General features: G+C 39.6%; 1 protein-coding gene and 1 pseudogene across 5 annotated transcripts in view; one reads left to right on the top strand and one right to left on the bottom strand.

Moving 5' to 3' along the window:
* Nucleotides 1-26,692, top strand: part of Morc2 (MORC family CW-type zinc finger 2) — a 38,512-nt gene that overhangs the window by 5,675 nt on the left and 6,145 nt on the right. The window contains exons 2-20 of one of the 5 annotated variants that reach the window (XM_027387290.2): nucleotides 3,748-3,801; nucleotides 7,270-7,304; nucleotides 8,828-9,044; nucleotides 11,576-11,644; nucleotides 12,151-12,241; nucleotides 15,396-15,504; nucleotides 18,082-18,241; nucleotides 18,353-18,464; nucleotides 18,947-19,072; nucleotides 19,597-19,676; nucleotides 20,501-20,583; nucleotides 20,771-20,856; nucleotides 21,939-22,079; nucleotides 22,166-22,320; nucleotides 22,459-22,587; nucleotides 23,065-23,170; nucleotides 23,816-23,948; nucleotides 25,825-25,899; nucleotides 25,986-26,366. In XM_027387290.2, the coding sequence (XP_027243091.1) occupies nucleotides 11,605-11,644; nucleotides 12,151-12,241; nucleotides 15,396-15,504; nucleotides 18,082-18,241; nucleotides 18,353-18,464; nucleotides 18,947-19,072; nucleotides 19,597-19,676; nucleotides 20,501-20,583; nucleotides 20,771-20,856; nucleotides 21,939-22,079; nucleotides 22,166-22,320; nucleotides 22,459-22,587; nucleotides 23,065-23,170; nucleotides 23,816-23,948; nucleotides 25,825-25,899; nucleotides 25,986-26,366 (2,007 nt within the window). In that variant the 5' untranslated portion in view covers nucleotides 3,748-3,801; nucleotides 7,270-7,304; nucleotides 8,828-9,044; nucleotides 11,576-11,604. Of the gene's footprint in view, nucleotides 1-3,747; nucleotides 3,802-7,263; nucleotides 7,305-8,827; nucleotides 9,045-11,575; nucleotides 11,645-12,150; nucleotides 12,242-15,395; nucleotides 15,505-18,081; nucleotides 18,242-18,352; nucleotides 18,465-18,946; nucleotides 19,073-19,596; nucleotides 19,677-20,500; nucleotides 20,584-20,770; nucleotides 20,857-21,938; nucleotides 22,080-22,165; nucleotides 22,321-22,458; nucleotides 22,588-23,064; nucleotides 23,171-23,815; nucleotides 23,949-25,824; nucleotides 25,900-25,985; nucleotides 26,367-26,692 lie in introns of those variants that run through there. The other 4 variants (XM_035452211.1, XM_035452212.1, XM_027387289.2 and 1 more) reach the window with 4 other exon arrangements.
* On the bottom strand, nucleotides 1,328-1,452 carry LOC113832296 (annotated as a pseudogene).

Raw genomic sequence — 26,692 nt, 5'->3', positions numbered from 1 at the left:
CTCTGCCTCCTGAGTGCTGGACTCAATAAATATTTTTTAAAATTTTTTTCAATATATCTCAAATGTTAGCCAGCAGCAAGTATAATATTTGCCAAAAAAGAACCTCATGCATTTTTGTGGGTTTTTATGATTTTTAAGAAATATTTAGAACAATGATGTCAACATGATAAGCCCCATCTATCATGTGAGATCCTGAGTATTTTTTCTGACCTTACCAAGAACACAGAAGGCCCTTAAATGATGTGTGCTACTATACAAAAATACTCTTTAGTTATATTTTAACATCTAGGTTGTCTGAAATATGTATGATAAAGTACTGCTAGCAACAAGATTTGGGGATTTTTTTCCCTTAGATCGTATATGTACAAAGCACATTCCTAAACTTTGCATAGAGCACAATGAAATTTTAGCTAGAAGTGATTTGTGCTTGCCTTTTAAATAGCCTTTTAGTAGATTCTAAATTTCTTATTTTTTATATGAAACAGTTGGAAAGACATAGTGGTTTTGATAACTTTTTTTGTTCTTGTGGCAATGGCTGCTGTTATTGTCGCCATAATTCTTATTTACAGTTTTCATAACCAAAGGCCAGAAACCTTTACTTTTTTGGGACAAGGTTTCATGTAGCCCAGGCTAACCTTAAACTTGATAAGTAGCCAAGGATAACCATGAACTTCTAAGATCCTCTTGCCTTCACCTTTGAGTTCTAGGACTATAGACATATACGGTCATACCTAGTTTTATGTTGTACATGTTAGTCAAGCACCATACCAACTTGAGTTACATCCCCAGCCTAGAAATGCCATTTTTTTTTAAGCCAGAAGAGTTTGATCTGTTTTTTTTTTATCTGTTTTATAAGTGAATTGATACAACATTCTGATACTAGTTATTCTCATATTCTTAGCTCATATAGTATGTTCTTATCACCATATGCCGGGAGCCCGATTTTTTTGAGATTCATTGACATGTTAAAAACATGTTCATAAGCCAGGCAGTGGTGGTGCATGCCTTTAATCCCAGCACTCAGGAGGCAGAGGCAGGCAGATGTCCCAAGTTCAAGGCCAGTCTGGTCTACAGAGTGAGTTCCAGGCCAGCCAGAGCTACTAAGAGAAACCCTGTCTTGAAAAAACAAAACAACAAAAAATATTCATGTTTAAATAAATGAAAATTATTAAAAATAAAATTGGCTATTTTTTATTTCTACATACCAGTCTGGATTGTATAGAAAATTAATTTGATGTAATTTTCTGACTTACATCAGATATGAAGATGACTGAAAGCTTGATAACAAATATTAGATTCCCTTCCTTAAAAAAAAAAATAATTTCAATCTCTGTAGAGACTATCAAAAATTTCCGTATTTCAAGCCATGCTAAGGTATTGGGGTAGTTTTTAACTAGCAATAATTGCACTAAAGATAAACCTTATTGGCTGATACAACCACTGCTCAAAGTTACATTTCCCTCTTAATAATTTTGTTTTAAAGATGATCTAGCTATCTAGCCATGGCTTGCCTAAAACTTGTTTATTGTCCTCCCTCGGCCTTATGGAATTACAGTTGTGTGCCATCATACCTAGCTGTAGATTGACTTTTTTTGTCTTCTTATAGCACTAAGGATCTAACTTAGGCCTTGTTAGGGGGATCTAACTAGGCAAGTGCTCAGACACTGAGCTACAGACTCTGTCTCTAGATTGACTTTTTTTGTTTGTTTTATTTTTCGAAACAGGGTTTCCATGTAACAGCTCTGGCTGTCCTGGAACTCAATTTGTAGACCAGGCTGTCCTTGAACTCAGAGATCTGCCTGCCTCTGCCTCCCAAGTGCAAGAATGAAAGGTGCGCCAACACCGTGATTGTCTTTTAATTTACATTATCTTTAACATTTCACCTTAATTTTCCAACCTGTCTCAGTGTCTCTTTGTCTCTGGTGAGGATTAATCTAAGGCCAGTGCATGCTGGACAAACACTGTGCCACACACCTATATCCCCAGCCCTCTCCCTATACCAGTGGTTCTCAACTTTCCTAATGCTACAACTTTTTAATACAGTTCTTCATGTTGTGGTGACCCTCAACCATAAAATTATTTTTGTTGCTACTTCATAATTGTAATTTTGCTATTGTTATGAATTGTAATGTAAATATTTTTGGAGATAGAGGCTTACCAAAGGAATTATGACCCACAGATTGAGAACCCCTGCCCTATACAAATACAGAGTGGAATATACAGGGCATTCTTTATCCAACTGATAGTTTGGCAAATTTAAAGTAATAGTTTTGAAATTTACTTAATTTTTTTTTTATTGTACCTTATTACATAGTCCAGGCAAGCCTTGAGTTCTTCATCATACTATCTCTTGAATGATGTCTTTATAGGCTCCTGAAATTACAGGCATTGCTACCGTAATTGTGAACACTTAAATATTTATAATAAAGAGATAACTTTTTAAGTCAAGGTTTCTTTTAGAAGTTTGATTCTTTTATGTGAAGTACTTAACATTTGGATTTTAGCCCAAAGAATTTAAGCTCCATTCGGTGATTTAAAAAAAAAAAATGTCTTGCTGCAACATATTTCTTGGTCCTACTGCCTTTGGATTAGCAACAGATATATTCACTGATCTCATGGGAGAACACTTCTTCCTAAAATTTTAGGAAGAGGTAGTTTTACTTATTAAAAGTTTATAGTTAAAAAAAAATGTTTTTGAAGAGTAACTTTGAGGAAAAGTGGTTTTCCTGGACAGTTCAGTTAGGAGTTTTTATAAACAAATGGTTTACAGTTTGTTTAAAACAATATGATAAGTAGTCAAAGATCTTAAATACTAGGTATTAGTGTTATATTTTGATCTAGATGTTTAGAAAATGTCATTTTGATTATCGACTAAAGCTGAAAAAGCAAGAATAATTTATGAAAGTTGATTATAGTTTGTGTCTTTAACTTTGTATTTCCTTTAAAAGTCAAGCTGATTTTCTGGATAGTTCTGTGTGGATCTGTTCTACTTTATATTTAATGAAGACTGTTATAGAAAATTGTGCAAATTAAGAAGGTCTAAATTGAACACACCTTTTAGCATTTTGCCTGTGTGTTATCTGTACTAGTGAAAAGAGGAAACCCATAGGCTTTTGTGCAGCTCATAAACAAAACTACTTATTTTCAAAGACAGAGATATTACAGATAATTTTAACTTTCTCAGATGTTGGCTAAAACCAGGTTTTTGTCTAGGATCCTTTTTTAAAAATCAAATTCTCCTGCTAGGATAAGAGTTTGTGTGGTCTTCTGGGTATACAGGGCAAATTGACTTTTTAAAGTAGAGGCTTCAGTGGTATCTCCTGGAAGCTTCTGAAAGTTTGGGTTTAGTGAACATACTTGTCATATTATTCAGAACTCAAGATATTTGCTTGTTAAGATGTATGCTTATAATTCCTCCTATATAGAAACCAACAGCTGGTTAAATCAATGAAAGAAAAATACAGGATTTTTTTTTCTTTTCTAGGCAGGCTATCACTACTTTTCAGGTAGGTTTTTCAGTTACAAATAGGAAGAATAAACATTTCTGAGTAAATGGCAGGGCTTGATTTGTGGGGAATTAGCTCTAGAAGAAAGGTTTGTGTTATGAAAAATGTTTACATTTAGTAGTTACATCAGTAATGCGCACAAGGTTTTTAGATGTTTTCTAAACCTTTTAATGTTTATAATCGCAAGACTCATAGTTCAGCTCATACTTCTTTTGTTGACTCTTAAAATTTATTATTTCAGAACCACTCATGAATTCTTGTTTGGTGCTCTTGCTGAACTGGTTGATAATGCAAGGTATGTAGTCTTCCAGCCTATAATTGCTTGCAGTGGGAACTTTATGGATCATCATGATCTTTGCCCTCTGATGACTTGAAAGATGTTTTTGTTGCATTTGTTGCAACTCCTAAGAGACTTGTTAGGAAGAAATATTTTTATTATCACCATAATTGACACTTTTCTTGACTTCCTTAAATTCATTCATTGCTCTTTGTGTTCCAGCCTAAAAATAGGAAACCTACCACTTCCAAACCACCTTCCCTTGTGTATCAAAGCGTGATAATTGTGGAAAGTAGGGAATTAAGATAGGAACTTGAGAGTCAAACTAATGGGATACATAGGTTATAGTATGAATTTGTGCTGTAGAGGCACTATACCACTATGCCTTTAAAACTAGACCAGACTTTTGCATCTTCTCCCAAATACATGTTTTATTGCAAGTGAATACTCCTTAATCAGTATGGGGTTTTTGTTGTTGTGGTTGTGGTGTTTTGGTTCGTTTTTTTTTTGTTGTTGTTGTTGTTGTTTGTTATTTTGAGACAGGATCTCACTGTATAACTCTGGCTGAATGGGTACTCACTGTGTAGACCAGACTGATGTTTAATTTACAGAGATCCTCTGACCTCTGCCTCTCTCGTGCTGTGTGCTATGTGCCACTATGCCTGGTCTAGTATCTTCCATTGTTAGCAGGAATGTTTGGAAGCAATCATGTTTCAGCACTCTTGTGTTGTGCTTTTAGTGTTGGAAGAACATACATATTCCTTTGTAAGACCAAGTAAAAGTAAAAATTCTATTTATAGTTATATTAAGAAAATATTGGGGCTGGAGAGATGGGTCAGAGGTTAAGAGCACTGGCTGTTCTTCCAGAGGTCCTGAGTTCAATTTCTAGCAACCGCATGGTGACTCACAACCATCCGTAATGAGATCTGGTGCCACCTTCTGGCCTCCAGGGATACATGCAGGCAGAGCGATATATACATAATAAATTAATAAATAAATATTAAAAAAAGAAAGAAAATATTGTCTTTGTTTTATTCAGATATTTATTGACTAGTGTTGATAACTAATGGAAGAAGAGGGTAAGAGTTGATACTAGAATTAGAAACTATTTCAGTTAGTGAATTTACTTGTAATTTCTAATGTTTGTACAGCTGACTTATACTGTTAGTACTTTTTGTTTGTGTTTTTGAGACAGGCCTTATTGTACAGCCCAAGATCTCTTGCCTCAGTCTCTTGAGTGTTGGTATTATAGATGTATGTTAACACACTTGACTTTTATTATACTATATGCTTGTTACCCGCTCATGGAAATGTACTAGATGACACATTGTTTCACTACAGAATTCCCATTTAGTTTCAATCCTGATTAGTTTATAATTTTCTCATTAGATTAAAAAATGTAAGTTAATGAAATTATGTTTAAAATATTTGCTAACTTAGTGCAACCACGGTGTGCTGCAATGGCACATAATTTTTTGAATAGTATCTCATGTTGCCCAGACTAGCTTCAAATTTCTTTTGTAGTTTGAACCTTAAACTCCTGATTCTCCTTCTTCTATCTTCTGAGTATTGGGGTTACTGAGTTCTGAGGCTTGCATCACTATGTCTAGTTTCATGCTGGGGATTGAGCTGTGTTTTGTGCATGCTAACCAAGCACTGTACTAACTGAAGTACATCCTCAGCTCCTGGTTTCATATTTAAAAAACATGCTTAAACCTTTAAGACTAGGTACATATACAGGTATGCATGTTTTGTTTTGGTGTGTGTGTGTGTGTGTGTGTGTGTGTGTGTGTGTGTGTTGATCTTTGTGGCTTTGGTGCTGGAATTGAACCCAGGCCTTATACATGCTAAGCATGCACTCAACCACTAATCTACATCCCCAGCCTTGTGTGAATTTTTAGTAGAATTTTTTTTTCATTTAAAACCAATGAAAGTATACTTCTGTCTCTTTGTCTGTATTTGATAGATTGTACTAATGTAGTTCCAGGCCTTTAAAGAAGTTATTATTTGGGGCTGGACAGATGGCTCAGAGGTTAAGAGTACTGTCCAGAGGACCTGAGTTCAGTTCCCAGCAACCACATGGTAGCTCACAACCATCTGTAATGAGATCTGGTGCCCTCATGCACCAGAACACTGCATACATAATAAATAAATAAATAAATCTTTTTTAAAAAGTTATTATTCGTGATCAAATTTGTATGATTTCAACTGATTGCTGAAATTTAAAGAAATTTCTTTCAAGATTAGGGAAGATGAGATTGTGGGCTCAGAAATTGTTCATTATGGTGTTTATGCCATGAGACCTAATTTTTTTTATAGGTTTACAGTGGATTTTACCTTTTCATATGTTGGTAAGAGGGAAAAATAGACAAATTGTAATACCTTTTTATGATTTCAGTAACGTGAGTAAAGAGACAAATGTTTGATCTTTTGTGTGTGTGTGTTTAAAGGGAAATGTTCTGTGCTGTGGGGGTGACTGCCATTCAGGTATGAGAATCTGAGTCCCCAGCACTCATAAAAGCCTGACCTGAGAGTGCATGCTTGTAATTTTGTCTGTAGTTGATAGAATTGATAGAATGCTGAGGATAGGAAAGGAGACAAGAAAATCCCTGGTATTTGTTGACTAGCCAATTTAGCTGAATCTTCGAGGGCCAGGTTCAGTAAACATAAGGTAGAAGGTCCAGCCAGATGGCTCAGTGGTCTCCTGCTAAGCTGATGACCATTTTGAACACACATAGAAGGAGAGAACCAACTCTTCCAAATTGTCCTCTGACCCCATATGCTTCATGACTGTGTAAACTGGCATACAATACATTAAATAAATGTAAAAAGAAGAAAAGCTGGAGAGCAATGAAAGAGGACAGACACCCAATGTCAATCTTTGTTTTCCACATGCATACTTGCCCAGGTACACTCACATGTATGTGAACATGTACACACACACACACACACACACACACACAGAGAGAGAGAGAGAGAGAGAGAGAGGAGAGAGAGAGAGCATTCTTATTGAACCTTGAGCAATTTTTATCGTGAAGTCACCATTTAAAGGGAGGTTGAGCATGTAGCTCAGTTTGTAGAATATGTACCTAACATGCACAAATCCTACATTCTATCCCTAGCACTGTGTAAACTAAGCATGGTGGTGCACACTTGTATTCCCAGTGTTTAGGAGGTAGAAGCAGGAGGATCTGAAGTTCAAGGTCATCCATGGCTACATAGTGAGCCTGGAGATAACAGGATGTATGAGACTCCTAGAACTGTTATTCAGGTCCTATGTGTCATGTGTCTTAATAAATTTGGAGTGTTTGAAATATTTTATAGATATGTTGGAAGTTGTGTGGTCAAGTATAAAAACAAAACTTTATAGTTTCTTTCATAGCTCAAACAATTAAAAATAATATTGTACTTAAAATACTATGATTTTGCTGATTGATACTTCATATTCTCATTTGTATCTCAGATGTTTTTCCTTTAATTTTGCAGAGATGCTGATGCCACCAGAATAGACATTTACGCTGGTAAGTCAGACTTTAGGCCTTCTATTGGCTAAGAAGTGAGTGGGAGCCTGGAGATGTCAGAATTTCTTCATGTTATAGGTAGAAATGGGGCAGCTCTGATCACCTAAGTCTTAGAACACAGGAGCTTGAAGAGGGTGGTGGAACCGAGTAGTGGGAAGTAAAATGATCCAGTATTAGTCATCTTTTTGAGAAGACAAGATCTTGTTGGAATTAATCCTTCCCTACTCCAGGTAGCAGAGGTTCTACTCTAGAGAGTTGCTGGTGTCAGTTGCAGAAAATAGCTAGTAGTTTGTGGAGATGTTGAGACCATGTATTAATCAGGGTTCTCTAGAGTAACAGAACTTATAGAATGGATCTCTGTAGAAAAAGTATTTTTTTTTAGAGTGACTTACAGGCTTCAGTGCAGCTAATCCAACAATGGCTGACTGAATAGAAAGTGTAAGAATCCAGTAGTTGGTCAATCCACAAGGCTACATGTCTCATTTGGTCTTTAGTATATGTTGGAATCCCAAAGAAGTAGGCTCTAATGGCAGTGAAGGAATGGATGTGCTAGCAAGCTGAGAGCAAGCAATCAAAGAGTAAAAGCTTCCATTTTCCATGTCCTTATATTAGCTACAGCAGAAAGTGTGGTCCAGATTAAAGGTGTATCTTCTTGTCTTGAGATCCAAATCAAGGCATGTGACTTCCTCAAAGGTTCAGACAAGAAGTGAATCCACTCACTTCAAACCAAGCAGAAAATATTCTCACAGGTCTGCCCTTCGTTTCTGGATTCCAGTTAATTCCAGATGTAGTTGACTTGACAACCAAGAATATCCATCACAGACCAACCCTTTGAAATGTTAGGCTTAAAACTGGATGCTGTGGCAGCTTCTACTGTTTTGCTTAATTGGCTCTACTGTTATATTGTAAGATCATCTTTGTCCTAGAGTGAAAGAGTTTTTAGTTACTGTCATTGACCTTTTATTTCCTTTTAAAATAGTTTTTCTGTCTGTTAATATTTATAGCAACACCTTTTCATCATTTTGATACTAAAAACTTGAACAATGGAATAGAAGACCATTCTTAAACCCAATTTGGCTAATGTGTTTTATTTTATTGACATTCTTTCGTGAAATCTGAAAGATTTTTCGGTCATATTTTGAGCAACATGCCTATCTTTTGAAAGTGTTTATGTGGAATATACAGTTACTAGATAACCCTCTTCATGAAATCATTTGATAAATGGGAATAAACACAGAATCTTTAGTGTTATATTGTTAGGAAGACTCTCTAGATAAGGCAAAGTACTTAGGCTAAATTATTTTGGAGAAAAGAAATGAAGGTATTCATAACCCCTACATATCAGCTTTCCTGCCAAAATTCTGAAAGCCTCCTGTTGAAAAGGCTGCCAAAGTGGTAGAAATACTTTGAAGTTGTTGTTTTGGGGGTTTTAGACAGGGCCACACTATGTAACTTTCTAGTCTTAGAGGAAATGAAAGTAGTATTGTAAGAGACTTCAAGATGATGATTGCTAAATCTCCTAGATGGTGCCACCTTTCCAAGCCATAGCTGAGTGTGCATGCGGGAGTGCTGACAGTTACCTCTCAAAGAAACCTCGACTATTCAAACCATTACCCAGAAGATAAAGAAAAATGAGTGTCTACTTCAAGTGATGTTGAAGGAACATATCCTCATAGTTGAGTCTTTGTAAGAAGTTATAAAGAAAAGATCATCTTTGTTCCCTTCTACCGTCTTCATTGGGTAAATTTTAGCAAGGAAATTTAGGAAAATTAGATTTTAAATGGAGTGCTCAGTGTGCTTTCTATTTGCTTTGGGGAAAGTCCAGAGGGTGAGGTGAGGCCTTTGCTATAAGAACCTAATATCTAATTGAAGAAATAGCACACTACAAGTAGTTACAGATAGATAACTAGACTTCGGGGGAACAATCAAAACAGTAACAAGCTGGATATTGTAGTACATGCTGTTAATCCTAGCCCTCAGGAGATAGAGGCAGGGGAATCAGTTCCATCATCTCTGCTGCTTGGGGAGTTCAAAGCCAACCTGGGCTCTATGGTTTTATAGTATTTTAAACTGAATGAAGAAACTTAAAAAAAAAAAACAAAACAAAACAAAACAAAAAACCTCCCCATGCCCTGTCTGTGTGTGTGTGTGTGTGTGTGTGTGTGTGTGTGTGTTGTGTGTGTGTGTGTGGTGTGTGTGTGTGTGTGTGTGTGTGCTCGAGCACAAGCCATATGTGGAGGGTACATGGAGGCAAGAGATCATTGATCCGCTAGAGCTGGTTAGAGTTGACTATGGGCCACCCAATATGGTTCCTGTGAACTGATCTTGGGTCTTCTGTAAGAACATTATTCTTAATCTCTGAATCATCTCTCTAGCCCCATTTAAAAAAATAAAAATAAAACCAGAAAAACCTTTTGAGACCTTTGAGATAAAGCCTTGAACTAGGAGAGCTTGAACCCACAGTTGAAGCGATAACTGTGCTGAAATAGCCTGACAACCTTACCCTAACACAAAGGCCTAACACAAGTAACTTCTTGGGTATTATTCAAGGAATTTCAGTGGTCTTGGGGACTTTTCAAATGCATTTGGCTCAAAACAATTTTTAGATCCCAAATAAATCTTTACATAATTTTCTGGCATAGTATACAGCAAATAACTCTGGGCAGGTGCTAGGACACTGCTGCCATCAAGCTCTGTACCTTACCCAGTTTGAGTCTCCATGTGTTTCTTATAGATGGAAACTTGGAAAGCTTTTAATACTTTAAAAACAAGAACAACAAAAAACCCTTGTTCCTGCTTGCCACGCTTCACTTGGATTACCTAGATTTTAATAAGAGGTACTTCCTTTGAGAAATGTTCTCATGTACTAGGATCTTCCAGGAAGAACCTCACTATGGAACTTTGAAGAGACATTTGTAATGAAGGGTCAGCCTCCTGAACATTGAGAAATACTTAAAAATCTCTGTAGTTTATGGTCCATCTAAAATAGTATTTTAATCTGCATTAGTTTGTCTATTTAGCAGAAGACAGTCATGACTCACTTAGTTTTACCCTGAGGGAAAACAAAAGCATTTAAAACAGATTTGTCAGGATAGATAATTGTACAAAGTGAACTGAAGCTTGGATTCTCCTTTAGGGATTAGTGTCCTTTGGGCTTCACTCTAGATTATTTTACAAGACTTCCTCCTTTTTAGTAGACAAGTTACTTTTATTCTTATGCTAAGCGGTGGACCGTGAATAGCATCTATACTGGGGAGGTTGATGTAAGTAGTTCATATGGTTTATTTGGGTCCCCTGCTTCAGTTTCTGCCTCACTCCCTTCTGTTTTATATCTACATATCTGAGTCTAAGAGTAGCTTTGCCATTGTTTACATAGTCTTCATTGAATTAAAAGGCACCTTGAAAATTAGTGTAGCCTTTTTCCTCATTTGACAATCTTTTCTATTGTCACTGCCTGCTATGAGTTGGCGTTTGGTGCTGCATGAGACAGCTACTGAGATAATTCTTCATGTACTTACTGGAATGGCAGCCACACTCTGTGTTGTGTCCCTTTCCTGTTGATTAGGAAGCTCTGCTACAGCTGTGCTATATCTTATTGCTAGAGGACTGTAATTCTGATCAGGCAGGTCTGTTGCAGAACTAAGAACCTCTTGCTGCATCTTGTGCCATTTTGCTTCTTTTCAAGGGCCCATATCTAGGAGGGGATATGACAGTGAATACAGATAGCTCACAATTTCCAGTTAGTCTAGAGGCAATCATATATAAATATAATAATTTATTATAAACATATAATAAACACATATAAACATAAGCATCTGCCACCATTGTGCTTATACTATATCTGGCATCATTTGAATGATACCTCAGGTTAAATAACAAAGGAAGGTACCTTGTTGAGTTTGAACAGCTGATAAGGTATAGTACATAATAGACTATTTAAATAACTTGGGATCCATGGCGTTGGGCAGATGTAATAGTAAACCATAAGATATGATATATAAGAAAAAAGAATATGCATATTCAGTGGTCTTGAATGTTAAGTACTGATCTCTTCTAGTAGATTATCTGAAGACTTGTTGTGACTTGAAAAAGCACTAGAGAAGCTTCACATCTTCAAGGGCTCTGAAGTTTAACTCATACTAGCTTAGTACTATTAGATGAAACTAAACTTGACCTAACCCTTTTGTACCAGGCTTTGGTTCACCTTCTGTTCCCAGGTTGCCTCCCAGTAAGTAGTAACAGCCCAGTAATGGCAACTGTCTCTTCTACAGAGAGAAGGGAAGACCTTCAAGGAGGATTTATGCTTTGCTTTTTGGATGATGGAGCAGGAATGGATCCGAGTAAGTTGTTTATGACTGTTTCTTTTGCAGAGTTTAACAATTTACTATTAAAGTTGCTTTTCTGTGACCTCACTATTGTGGCTAGAAGATCCACCTGGGGAATAAGAAGCCTGTTGCGACATCTCAGGCTTAATTACAGTGTGTTTGCTGGGTCTTGTCCTAACATAGGAGATGTTTAGACAATACGAATATCAAGCTGAAATCAGTTAGATTACCTGTCTCCTGACAATGTATTTATCAGCTTGCACAACATCCTGGAGCCATAACTACTGAGGCTTCTTTCCCTGAGACTGTTTACCGTGTTCTAGTAATAATACAGGGCACTGTGGTGGTATTGATGGACTAAGCAAGGATTACCTTCCTATACCTCATGACTGAATTTCTTTGGAGAGAGGTTTTGCTGGCACAGAGCCATGCTTGTGTTTAACATAACTCATGTTTCTTAACTTTGAGAAGGCTGGGAGAAAAAATGATAACTTTTTACTTTCTCTTGTCTACCACTTGAGGTGATGCTGCCAGTGTGATCCAGTTTGGGAAGTCAGCCAAACGAACCCCTGAGTCTACCCAAATTGGGCAGTATGGCAATGGATTAAAATCGTACGTATATTAAAAACCTGCTGTAGGGCTAGACACAAAAATCACATGATGTGCTCTTACTGTTCGTCTCTTTGTCCCTCCTGGACTATAACTCTGGAGCGGTAGGAGAGTCAGAAGGATATGATGACTGGGGGTAGTTTACCAACAGTCCAGCTGAATTTTCTCAGTAGATTGAGTAGTATGAATATCTAAAACATTGTTCTCTAGAACTGTCTCTGTCTTCTTATTGAATAATATTTTTATCTCGTGTTTGAGAATGTGGGTGGTTCTTTTCTGGGCCTGGGGCGTATCTGAGATGGCAAGAGAGTCACTTCACAATGTACCAGTATGCGTGTTCCAGACACTGGGGATCCAGAGTGAATAAAAGAAACACAGTTGTCCTGGAATACCCTATGTGGGCATTCTGTAGGGCTATATAGCAGGAGACCCATCTTATACCTTCAGTCTATTGGGATTGATCCCTCAGGCCTTGGTTACCACTTGTTTAGTGCTTAGAATGTGTTCTGTTTTGAGTGAAACCCTGAGAAAAAGGTTTCTATTCTGAAATGCTCACTTCCAGCTGTACATACCTTGGGATGGAATAAGATTTAGTGGAATTGGAGTTTGTGCAAATGGAATTATGAGTCATGTTCCAGTCTTGCTGTGGAAACGTGTTGTTTTATTTGAGAAAGGGTGGTGGTTTGATCTGTCAACAGCCTTGATTGGGCCTCATGTGCAATGTGCTTTGGGTGTGGAGAAGAGAGTGCTTCCAAAGAAACTAGGGGCCTGGTTCCTGGGCTTTGATTTCTTTTCATGGCAGGAACCGAATATTAATAATAAACATTTCCCATGTGCCAGGAAGTACTTTGCTAAAAACTTTATATGGATGATATCATTTAAACTACACTTTAGCTTATGATAGGTAGGTTTTGTTAACATTCTCAGATGAAGTTGAGATATACAGGAGTGAAGTGACTTGCCTAATGGTACAAAGGTGTTTATGTGAAAAGTGAATATATGAACCAGGTCTTTCTGATTAGAATATGGGGGTGACTGTCCATTGCACTTTGGTCTAAGGTTCAGATCTCAATTCAGCCATTTAGTCACTAGAGTTGGGGCTTCTTGAAAATCGATCCTTTTTGGAAAGTATGATCAAAGCTTTGAGAGTCCTTAGTCTGTGAGCATGGTGGGAACCTTCCCTAGAAAATTCTGAAAAGGTAATCTAAGACTTTAAAAACCAAAGACTCCAGTAGAGCCAATTCTAATCTAGTCCTATCAGTTCTGCAGACCCAGCTTTACCTCTCTGATGGTTTCCTAACCTAGAAAATGAGGTTCTAACTTCTGATATTCTCCTTAGGAGCCAGTAAAATGTGATTCAGAAAGTACTTAGAATACTGAGAAGAAATGGGTATAGAATTAGAATGTGGCTTTTATGAAGATCCTATTGAACTGGGGCCATCTAGTGTTCAAAGTTCAGAAGTTATATGAGGTGATTTGTGGTGAGCATAGGGTTTAGCAAAGAAGATGGTGTTTTGGAGTTTCTGCTAATCAGACCCTATAGTCAGGAACAAAAAACAGAAGCAAAGAAAGAGGTATAAAGAAAGTCTTGCCAAATTTGAGTAAGGGCAATGTTGTCCACAAGCTTCAGGGAAAAGATTTAAGGGAAAGAAGCCCTGTCTTCAGGAAAATGAGAATTGATAGCCCTCAGGGTATCTATGTAGTGTCTTGGGAGTTTTCCCCCCAAGTGCTTGTGAAATGGGACATGACATTCATTTGTGTGCCTGGTATGCCAGTCTGGATTGTATATAGAAATTAATGAGGCTTCCTACCATTGTCTTCTCCCAGGAGTATTGTAAGACTAATGAGATAATAGCTTTAAAGCCGAGAAGCTACTTAGAAAAAAGGAGTTAAACAGCTTCATTGTTGAATGGATAGTTCTTGTACTGCTTCATACTTCTGCCCTGCCCTTTGCTGTCTGGAAAAGCCTGTCTCTGCCTGTTCCATAGAGGATTAACATGGCCAAACAGGAAGGAAGCCATTGATTTCATTTAGACATTTGTCAGATGAGTTTTGTTTCCCATTGATTCTGGGGATTGAACCCAGACCCTTGCACATGCTAGGCAAGTACTCTACTTCTCTGCTGAATGCCAAGCTCCAAACTGCCTTGTAGAAGACAAGCTCAAGGCTGTATCAGAATTATCTCAAAGTAGCAAAGCAATCCTGAGACTAAGAATGGCTAGAGTCACTGCACATGGATATATAGGCCTCCTTGAACTATTTTTAAAGATCAACTTTTGAGCTGGGCCTGATGGCTTGATCAAAAATCGGTTGTGTTTGCAATGACTCACAGAGCGTAACAACCACCCTGGGAGGGCCTATGGGCCATAACAACCAGTTGATCAATCAACACAGGGCAAACCCTCCAAGCCTGGAGCCACACCAATCCTGAGCCTGTGCGTACCCTTAGATACTCCCCTTACACTGCCCTATAAGATCTCTATGCAGATGCTTCGAGCCATCTTTGCTAGCCATCCGCCATGGTGGGTGGATGAAAGACCCGAGGTAACATGGGGTTAGCTCGTTAAACAACTACAATAAAGCCTCGTGTAGTTTGCATCCAAAAGAAAAAAAAAAATCAGTTGTGTTTTGATAAATGTTGAATTCATGCTGGTTTTTGAAAGACTTATGAGACTCTCTTTTGACTCTTCTCTTGACAGTAGACAGGAAGGGATTCTATGTTAGTGAAGGACAGGATAGGAACAGGATGTTGCCCAAAAGGAAGATGATATCAAGGTGTCCACTACTGGAGATGAACTTGATGGTGTCATAGAGGACCCCATTAACCTAGAACTCAAGCAGGTTTACTTGTTATGGTTGTGGCAGTAAGCTGGGAGGGAAACTAACCTGGGGCTTGTGGTCTGAGTGAATATATTTTTGAAGGATGGTGAAAAACCTTGAGTGGAAGGGAAGTTTGCTCAAGGAGGTTATAGACTAAGGAATTAGAGACCATTAGGAAGGCACAGAAGGAGTGCTGACTGAGTGGGAAGGGGACAAGGGCTGTGGGACTCCCCAGGGACCCTTTTGGTCATGCTCAGTTGTGCCCAGAATGTGTTCTCCCTTTTTAGATGAGCTTTGAGTCCTTGGGAAAATGATCTGTTTCCTGTTTGCCTTTCAGGGGCTCAATGCGCATTGGGAAGGATTTTATCCTCTTCACTAAGAAAGAAGACACCATGACCTGCCTCTTCCTTTCTCGTACCTTTCATGAGGAAGAAGGCATTGATGAAGTAGGTTTTATCCTTGTGGCTTGAGTTGACACAAGTCATTTACTGGATTTTTCTATGGTTCTAAGCTCCTTGGAGTTGTAGAATTGGAGCACTTGCCTGCTCTTATGGGATGAGATGGGTGGATGCATAGATTGGACGGTGGTAAGGCAGATCATATTTTTATGAGAGAGAAAGTGAAATTTCAAGGTATTTCAGACAATAGCTTTTCTGTTTCTGAGAATGAGACTAGAGCTTGAGAGGGGATCTGGGATGTGTAGAAAGAAATTCGTAGCTGTTCTATAAGTAGATTGCCCAGTTGAGAATTTCAATCTCTTCTTCTGTGTTGGTTAGCAGTGATTGAATTTGTAGTGGTCCTGTTTAGATCTGAGGATAGATTTGTGGTAAACTAATTGATGTTAAAACAGGTACCTTTTCCTACCATTTTTATTTATCCACTCAGTTGATTTGTTCAAATACTAAATGCCATTTGTTACCCTATTCAGCATATTTGGAGAGAGATACACTGAGGCTGTAACTTCTAGAAGATAGGACAGGAAGACAACCTGGGCTGAGGTATTCAGAAATGTTGCCTGGTGAAGGAGTCTTGAGTCAGTGAAAACATCCTTTTTAAGTTCCTGAGGTTGATGCTGGGGAGAGAAGTGGTCTTTGGAGAACAGGGTGTGGCCAAGTTGGGCTAATGCTCAGGGCCTTGTTTGAGTGAATGGGATTTTAATCAAGCAGTTCCTAGTATCAGAATCTCTTTAGAAAAGTCTGTGTGGTTACTTTAAAGTGTTTGGATTAGAAAGATTTTGAGTGGACCACCTGAGAGGTCCTGACTATGGTATCAAGCTGGGAGGTGAAAAAAAAAAGTTTCTAGAGTATGAGACACACTAGTGCAGTATTGATTATTGGAGTGGGAAAGGAAAGGATTAAAGAGACTTGCAAGTTCTGTTGTGGCAGTTGGGGGTAATGGGCCATTACCTGGAAAATGAATGGAAGAGGGGCAATATGGAGAGAGGACAATGTAAACTAGTTTGGGGCATGCAAGTAAAGTCTGTGCCTGGAGTTTGGGGACATTATCTCTTTTTTTCTTTCTTGGGGGGAGGGGCTACATCCCCAGTCCTAGGCTCTGGGATTGTTGGTAGCAGATAAGATCACTTAAAAAAGAAAGTGGAACAAGAAAAGGACTTGAGACCCAAGCAGGCCAACATTGAAAGGTGTGCATGAGGAGAAAGTCTAGGAAGAAAATGGGGAGGTTTGTGACATAAAAGCTGAAGGAGAAATGCCAAGTAGGAGCGGTAATGAAAGTTGGTGCCTACAATTTAAAGTGGTGCTGTCCTCACTCACCTGGGACTGTTTAAAAATAGAAGATATAGATACATATTCACAGAAAGCAAATGGAACTTGATTCCCTTGGTAGAAAAGCTAGATGAAATTTTTTCCTTACTTGGAGCTAGAAGGTCACTGTTTTGGATTGTACTCTAGTGCAGACTCTGCCAAGATTTCAAAATAAGATCATTTTCAGCCCATGAGGAATGTGTCCAAACCAGCCCCTGTAGCTGAATGATTTCAGCATGAAGCTTCTTAGAAAACCAGCAGTGTTGGTGCTTCTAACAAGTTATCACCCAGGCATGCATTAAGATACTGAATTCCTTTGTCTTATTTAGGGGCGGTTGGCTTGAACCTCTTGCTTCATTTGGTTTGCTGCACAGAGTGAATCCCTTCAGCCAGCCCCCTGCTGAGCTCTGCAAGGGCTGCTGACTTTGAGCAAGGGATGAGGACATGCTGAAGCCACTAGGGAAGATTTTTGAAGAAAGGGGATTTCTTTTTTTAAATTAGACATAAAATTAAATTCTATATATGTTGAGGAATTATTATCATAAAGCACACACACACATGTAGCCATAATTATAAACCAGAGTTCAAAGCCCCCATTAACACCTGACCTATGTAGTTTTCAGTGTGCACCTGGGGGAAGTCACCTTCTGGTAACTTTTAGAGTGATCATGTCCTTTTTTTTGGGGGGGGCATTGTTTGTCACTAGTATATGTGTATTAGTTTTTACACATGTACACATGGACTGACAATATAGAAATTCACTTGTATCTCTTTCAGATAAGACTGTGTTTGTGAGATCCATCCATGTTGATGTTTGTAGCTGTGCCTTTATTCATTTTTATTACCATAGAATATTTCAGTTTAGTTACTCTGTAGTGAATATTTGGGTTATTCCTATATGTGTATGCTGGTAAATATGTACAACAGTTCCTTTGGGGGTATTTACCCGGAAGTAGAATTCTGAGTTGTAGGTTATATTTTGTATCTCTAGATTCATTAGGTAATGGCAAATATATTTTCCCTTAGTGGTTAAAGTAGAATTTTTACCAAATTAATGAAATGGCCAAAGATATCCCAGATAGGCACAAAGACCTCCAAAGCACAGGCTAGCATAGCATAGATAGGAGTTTGGGGAAGGACCGCAAGCTGCAGACTTGATGCCAGACTACACAACTGAAGAGAAAAGAAAGCTGCATGTTTTGGGGAAGATGGCTCTGGAGCCCCAGTCACAGTGGCTATCTGTGCTCACCCAAAACAAAGGTGATAGTTCCATTGCCTACCTGGAATGCTCGAACACGGGAACCTGTCACAGACAATGTGGAGAAGTTTGCCATTGAGACAGAGCTCGTCTACAAGTATTCTCCCTTCCACACTGAGGAGCAAGTGATGGCTCAGTTCATGAAGATTCCCGGGAATAGTGGTAAGTAGGTTTTGGACATGTAGCCTAGAGAACCCAGGAGCTCTCGAGCCTCTAGTAGTGTAGGAGTGAGCCAGGGTACGCTGGCAGAGAGAAAGGATTTCTGTCCCCCAGGAACACTGGTGATCATCTTTAATCTCAAGCTCATGGACAATGGAGAGCCGGAACTAGACATAATCTCAAACCCAAAAGATATCCAGATGGCAGAGACCTCCCCAGAGGGCACGTGAGTATTGCTGGAAGGGTGGCAGGCCCTGGAACTGGTCTTTACTCCCTTAGGAGATGACTTCAGGGAAAAATGGAAGAGTCCCTTTCCTGGCTTTCTCTTGGTGGCAGTATTTATAGAGCTAAGAGCTCCTCCCACCTGCTTAATAGCAGATAGTGGCTCCTCAGCGAAACTAAAGCAAAGATTAATGATGCCCTGTTCAACTCTTTGATTTGACAGAAGAAACTGAGACCTGGATCTAGTGGTGGTTAAATTTCCCTGGGTTCTCTTTAAGGACCAGGTGAGGTGTCTGTGGGGCACTTGTGCTAGGGATGTGACAGGGCAGGAACCTAGTACCTATGATGAGGGGCCATCCTGGTCAAAGTGCAAAGAGAAGCCAGGATATGAAATGAAAGTTGAGGAACTGCAGAGAGGCAATCAGTCCATAGCTTTGGGCTTACTGTGGTATGGAGACAGTACTTCTCAGTTCCTGCTATCTCCAGGAAGCCAGAGCGACGCTCCTTCCGAGCCTATGCTGCTGTGCTCTATATTGATCCTCGGATGAGGATCTTTATTCATGGACACAAGGTGCAGACCAAGAGACTCTCCTGCTGCCTGTATAAGCCCAGGTAAGAGCTTAGCTATCATGATACGGGCTGGGAAATGGGGCCTGGCGGCAGTTTTTCTGGGGTGATGTTAAGGTGGTGCAGTGAGAAGACTCTTAACACTGCTGATTGTACCTGTTTACCAGAGAGTCCTCTCCCTGATAAGGACAGAAGTGACAGGCAGGCTGCTAGGTTGGTTGGCCAGACCCGTTAAGGGAAGTGCCTTCTGAGATGTGGAGAATGGCACTGTCTTGTCTCAAGTTCAGGGAGGACCCTATACAGGGAAGGAAAAGCAGTGGCTCATTACCAAGGTTTGCTACAGCTATGAGATTAGTGATGCCTGCTGAACACCAAAGACACATCAGGAGACCAGGGACAGATTGATTCGAAAGGAGTTGAATCATTTACTAAAGTGAACTTGGATTTGTTTCATTACGAGGAGCCAGGGTAGCACCACATAGGAAGAGGCTGGGTGCTTCCTGAGCTGCTCAAGTTGGTTGCCTGCCCCACTGCTGCTTGGTGCTCAGGTTGCTTTTTCTACTCTTCAGAATGTACAAGTATACATCAAGCCGTTTCAAGACTCGAGCAGAACAGGAAGTGAAGAAAGCAGAGCATGTAGCACGGATTGGTAATGCTACTCCCTGTGTTAGGAGGAGGGATGGAGTTGGGGACACTGCTTTCATCCAAACCCTGGGACTGTTCTCCTACCTGGATCCAGTTCTTCTCCAACTCTCCCCATATCTAACCCATCTGCACTGTCTCTCAGACTAGACTCTCCTCCCAGTACTTATAGGACTTTATGCAGGGCTGAAGTGGCATAAAACACAACCTATACTCTCTTATTTAAGTCAGATACCAAGCCAGATATAGAGTCAAGAACAGTTGAAATATCTCACTGCATACTGCTTCAGGTTGTCCTGACTCTGGGACAGAAATCTCAAGGTTTCTCTCCAGGAATAACTACAATTTTCTCAGCTGTTTGGTGGGGGTGATTGTCTAAAGCATTCTTAACATGCCAGTTCATGTTGAGGGTTGAGTTCCCATTGGATAATTTTTTAACTACTGTAATTCATTTGTGAAGCTTAGAAAGTATGAAGTATAAATAATGTTTTCTCTGGGGTTATGATTTTATTTGAGATAGACTTACTTTATATCTCATGTTGGCCTCAAACTCAATGATCCTTCTGCCTTAGCCTGCAGAGTGCTGTAATAATAAGCATGTACCATCTTGTCCATGACAGTTTTGAATGTCAGTTGGGTTTTTTGGGGGGGTTTGTTTGTTTGTTTTTCTGAAACAATTCTATAGTTCAGGCCCAGAGGCTGCCCCATGTGGCCATTGCTTCCCTAGGTAGCCTTTTCCTTGTTAGCATACACTTCTTGTACAGCAGGAACTGCTCTGTGGATCAAGGAAGGATGACAGAGTTCTGAACTTTTGATTTCTTCTGGGTTTAGCTGAAGAGAAGGCCCGGGAGGCAGAGAGCAAAGCTCGGACATTAGAAGTACGCATGGGTGGAGACCTGACACGGGACTCTAGGGTAAGTCCTAACATATATAACATTGGGATCCAGTATCCTCACCTTAGTAAAATGAAAAACAGTAAGGTCACTTTTCTGTAGAAAGAAATAACCTTCAGGTGTGTTTTAGCATCAGTGTAGAAATCTTATATTACTTAATGTAGCATAGAGCACCTCTTCCCTTCTCCTGAAGGTCATATATTTGCAGGTAATGTTGCGGCAGGTCCAGAATACAGCCATCACCCTGCGTAGAGAAGCTGATGTCAAGAAAAGGATCAAAGATGCCAAGCAGCGGTGAGTACTTGTACAGTCCTTTGGTCTTTTAATATTAGGTAGCATTTTCACTAACAGATTGCCATTTGGTACCAAGTTTATTTTGAGAAAACCATCACTGCTGATCAGATGATTCTGATCCTCAGAAGGCAGGCAGAACCAACACTTCACTCACACTGCTGTCCTTTTTACTTTCTTTTCTGTTAACGTTGTACAAAATGCCCATTGTGTAAAACTTGAAATATATAAACATTTAAATAAAAAATGTGAAACTCCCTTATTATTCTGAAAATATGTGCTCTTATTATATGTTCGTAATTCATTCTGTCCAATGGTTATAAATGTAGAATGATACTATAAATTGAGTTTTGTGTCTTTTCATTTAGAATATATTGTTGTGGGTCTGAATCATCATGTCTCTCACCCTGACTCTGTGTAGAGCTTCTCGGGCTCTAGGGCATGAATTCCTAGCTAGACTCCAGGTTGCTTCCTTACCACAGGAGGAAGTTTCAGGTCACTTCACTCTAACTTGTCCCAAGATTTTCTTGACATGTCATATGCATGTCTTCTCTCACATATTCTTGTTAATTTTTTGTCTTTAAAACTATTACTGTTACATAAACCAGACATGATAGTGAATACCTTTAATCCCAGAACTTGGGAGGTAGAGATAGGTGGCTCTCTGTGAGTTTGAGACCAGCTGGTGAGTTCTGCGACTCTTGTCTTAAAAACAAAATAAAACAAACTGAACTATTGCTGTTACATAATTGGGATTTTAAGGAAGGTATGAAGGTATGATTATAATGTTATGTTTATTCTATCTAGCTCTCTCTGCAGAGATTTGTGGCAGTTTCACAATAACACATTCATATTTAAATCCATCCCTGTTTTGCTACATAAAAAAAAAAAAACCAGAATTCTGTGTTTATATGGAGGGTCACTGAACAGTACAGATCCTTATCAAGTCTAGCATCACACATTGACTGGAAATGGAAATTTTAATTTGTCTCAAAAAGCTTAACACATCTTTATCACCATGTTGTTTTTGTATTAATGAGTTAATAGGCTTAACCTTTTTTTTTTTTTTTCCTTGTCTTTATTAGAGCACTCAAAGAACCCAAGGAACTGAATTTTGTTTTTGGGGTCAATATTGAACATCGGGACCTAGATGGCATGTTTATCTACAATTGTAGCCGTCTGATCAAGATGTATGAGAAAGTGGGCCCACAGCTGGAAGGGGGCATGTAAGTACTGCTCTAGGAGAGTTTTCCAGCCCAGGGTGCATGGCAGAAAAGTTTTGATTACAGCCATGACCTCTTTGTCCTTGCAGGGCATGTGGTGGGGTTGTTGGGGTTGTTGATGTGCCCTACTTGGTTCTGGAGCCTACACATAACAAGCAGGACTTCGCTGATGCTAAGGAGTACCGGCATCTACTTCGAGCAATGGGGGAACACTTGGCACAGTACTGGAAGGACATCGCCATTGGTAATGGGGCCAGCCACCAGGCCTCAGCCTCTCTTTTATCTTGAGCCTTAAGATGCTTTTATGGCTTGAGAGGGTGAGTTTAGTTAGGAAGACAGTGAGGCTTGCTTCTAATGTAATATGTGGGCATTTGCCTTCTAGCTCAGCGTGGAATCATTAAGTTTTGGGATGAATTTGGCTACCTTTCTGCCAACTGGAACCAACCCCCATCCAGTGAGCTTCGTTTCAAACGTCGGAGGGCTATGGAAATACCAACCACTATCCAGTGTGGTGAGTTGAGTGGTGGGAATTCTCCAGACTGCTATAATGATACTCTTCTCTTCAGCCTCATGCTGGTCTTCTTCTGACTTGATTAATATTCATAAACTTGGGTTCCACCAGGAATAGGATTTGTTTGGTAGTGGCTCTGTGAGCACAGTCTTGAGGCTGTGCTAGTTCCTCCATAATGAGGTAGACAGTCAGCCCACCTTGGAGACATTTCACACCACAGCTGGGCCAGGCTCAGTAAGTTTGGTGCCATGTTATATCTGGTATGAATAAATGACTGAGCCTAGAGCAAGGAAGGGCTGATGGCATTAAGATATCAGTCTGTCCATAAAGTGAATGAATCAGTTTTGTAATAATAGATGAAGAGTGTTGAAAGTCCAGGACATACTTGTTGGGGTCCTAGCAGTGAGGAGCCTGGCTTCCAGTAACTGTTGATAGGTGTGGCTGACCTGTAGGGAGGGGTGTTTTTTTCTCTTGCAGATTTGTGTCTGAAATGGAGGACCCTCCCCTTCCAGCTGAGTTCAGTAGAAAAAGATTATCCTGATACTTGGGTTTGCTCTATGAACCCCGATCCTGAGCAGGACCGGTGAGCCTTTCTTCAACAAGGATTGTGATTACTCTTCTCTCCTTGCTGTAGTTTTCTTTCTGTTGCTGTGATAGACATCAGGACTAGAAGCAATTTGGCTTATACTTCCAAGTACAGTCCATCATTTAGAGAAGTCAGGCAGGAATTCAAGCAGGAACTTGAAGTAGAACCATGAAGAAACTCTGTGTACTGTCTCAGTAACTCAGGCTCAGGGTTAGCCAGCTTTCTTAAACAGCCCAAGACTGCCTTGGGATATTACCATCCATAGTGGGCTGGGCGCCCCCACCCCCCCATATCACTCAGCAAGGCATCCCCTAACAAACTTGGCATGCCTACAGGGCAGTCTGATCTAGGTAATTACTCAATCTGGGCTTTCTTCTCAGATGACTGTAGGCTGTGTCAAGTTGACATTTAAAGCTAACCAACATTCATTAAGCCCACCACTGTACCTTCCACTCTTAGGGTATTTTTTGAGGTCAGTGTTTCCATAGCTTCACATCTCTGGTTGCTGCCCAAGAAGGAGGAATAAATGTTGTCCTGTAACACATACCATTTTTATACATTGGAAGCTCTGTGGTGGTTGCAAGACAGCAAGTCTCTGTCCTGTTGGAATCTTGTTTTGCCACCAGTTTCTTCTCTTTACAGCTGTGAAGCTTCTGAACAGAAGCAGAAGGTTCCCTTGGGGACATTAAAAAAGGACCTAAAGACACAGGAAGAAAAGCAGAAGCAGCTGACAGAGAAAATTCGCCAGCAACAGGAAAAGCTAGAAGCTCTTCAGGTATATAGATAGTCATGGGCAAGTGGGTGTCTGTGTCAGCAGTCTGTCCAGCATAGAAGCCTTCAGTGACTTTCTTGTCCCTTCCACTCACCATGTATTCCCACCAAGGTTTTCCAGCCAGGAATTTCAAACACTTTTCCAGTGCACCTTGCTGATTAATTAGGTAACAAACTATTTTGTTTATATATCCAAATTGGTCCGATGTATTTAGAATGTATAAGCATTGCAGGAAATAAATATCCTATCATAGAAGAAATCACTATTAACTCAACCGTTTTATAACTTTTTTTTTCCTTTCTCCTCCTATCGGGAATTAAACTAGGACTTTGTATGTTTTAGACAAGTTATACCACTGAGCTATATACCTAACCCTTTCCTTGTTTGTTTGGTGTTTTGGGGCAGGGTTTCTCTGGGTAGTCCTGGCTGTCCTGGAACTCACTCTTAGAACAAGCTAACCTCAAACTCACAGAGATCCGCCTGCCTCTGCCTCCCAGCCTATTTTATTTATTTTTATTATTTATTTTTATTTTTTAATTTATTTTATTTCACTTATTTTTATATTTAATTTTTTTTATTTAAGTCTCACTGAGTTCACCTTAAGTTCAGGCTGATCTTAGACTTAAGATTCTCTGGAGTAGCTCTTTCCAATTTTGCATGAGTGCCTATACTTAAAAATCTCTATAATTTTTAGTAGTCACAGGGAGCCATCCTGTGTATATATAATATATGCATATATTATTTTTAATGCAAATTTGTGAGATTGGAAAAGAGTTTGAAAAATGTTAAAGCTTTAAAAAAAATTCTCCAGGGGGTGGTGGCACACACCTTTAATCCCAGCACTGGGGAGGCAGAGGCAGGCGGATCTCTGTGAGTTCGAGACCAGCCTGGTCTACAAGAGTTAGTTCCAGGACAGCCTCCAAAGCCACAGAGAAACCCTGCCTCAGATCCCTCCCCCCAAAAAAAGTATTCATTTCTTATTGACATGTAAAACAAGCTTGTTTCTAATTTAAATTTTTTTAAAAATTCTCAAATTATCTTGCAGAAGATACATTGTTTTGCATTTTTTTATTACTTCTCTTATATATATATATCCCAACTGCAGTTGTTCCTCCCTCATCTCCTCCCAGTCAATTCTCTCCCCTACCCCCTCCATTTTGTACTTTTTACCAGAATGTAGAGGAGTATTATCTTTATATTACAAACTTGATAAGCAAAGATTAATTTTATTTTTAAGGGTGATCAAATTTTCATGTGAACTTAATGTTCCCAATATTTCATGATTTCATTTTTTTAAATGATTTATTTTTATTATTTTAAAATTGGGTCTGTCTGTATGTGCATGAGTTCATGCATGGAATATATGCAGGTGCCTGTGGATTCCAGAAGGGAGCATCGGTACTTGTTGTGGGTGATGGGTCATGAACTCTGGTGCCCTAAGAGACCAACCTGCACCTTTAACCAATAAACCCTCTCTACAGCTCCCAATGTCATATTTGTTACAAAAGTATTTCCTTTCTCTGTGTCTGTACAGTGCACTATACTTACTAACTGGAAATGTCTTAAGCATGTTGAATTCTACCTACTTCTCTGGTCTCATGCCAACTTTCCCTCACCAGTCCTTTCCCACCGGTTTTGGTTTCTTTTTTAGAAATTTTAAAGACTTCCCCGTTCCCTCAGTTGCTAAATCAGTTACAAAGGACATATTTTTTAAATATATATATATTATATATATATATTATATATATATTATGCATCCACACATATATTGCCTTCCTAGTGATAATAGAAGGCTTTCAGAAATAGAACTGGTCACTGTCCCTGGCACACAATGAGGGTCCAAAAAGATTACAATTTCATCATTACATTTGTTTTACAGAAAACCACACCCATCCGCTCACAAGCTGACCTGAAGAAATTGCCCTTAGAAGTGACTACCAGACCTTCCACTGAAGTAAAGCCCAGGGACATAAGGGAGGCGGGGCTCTTCTGGTGTCTTAAGCAAGGATCAATGTTCCCACTGTCTGTGGGTTTTTTTAGGAACCTGTGAGGAGACCTCAGCGTCCTCGGTCACCTCCTTTACCTGCAGTGATCAAGAATGCTCCTAGCAGACCCCCTTCTATTCAAACTCCCAGACCAACTAGCCAACTCCGAAAGGCTTCGGTTATCAGCAGCTCCCCAAAGCTGCCTGCTCCAGCAGCCAGAGGAGAAATGAGTACTTCTAGACTGCTCCAGCCAGCTGAGGCACCCCGAAAGCCTGCAAACCCTCCCATCAAGACTACACCCCGACCTACCCCTCCTGTGCAGCCTTCGCCACCCTCTCTACTCCCCAACTCCAAGAACCTTCGGGAGGTCCCTGCTCAAAAAGCCATCAAGTCTCCAGTGGTCAAGAAGCCAGAGCCACCTGTTAAACATTCTATGGTGAGATGCATTGCTTCCTTCATGTTCCAGCTCATTGTTAGTATTGTAGGAAAGAGTGTTACACTAGGAAAATCTAGGGTCACTGAATAAAGCTTTTCTGATACCTTCAAAGAGGAGGAGCCTATATAACAAGAGACTTGCTCAGAAACACAGTGAGTTTTTTACCCAGCTGACCCAACCTTGGTCTGCTGTAAACTTGAGTCAGCTCCACTGGTTTCTTATGGTATGGGCATAGTTTGTAACTTGGTGACATGGCTTTGGTAAATTCTGGCGGGGGTCATTGTATGTCAAGGTCTCAGCTGACTAAACTAAGCAGGTTAAACTGA

Source organism: Cricetulus griseus, assembly GCF_003668045.3.
Source record: "Cricetulus griseus strain 17A/GY chromosome 1 unlocalized genomic scaffold, alternate assembly CriGri-PICRH-1.0 chr1_1, whole genome shotgun sequence".
NCBI classification, from domain to species: domain Eukaryota; kingdom Metazoa; phylum Chordata; class Mammalia; order Rodentia; family Cricetidae; genus Cricetulus; species Cricetulus griseus.
Note: the sequence above shows the minus strand (reverse complement) of the source record. Positions and strands in the feature narration are given on the sequence as shown.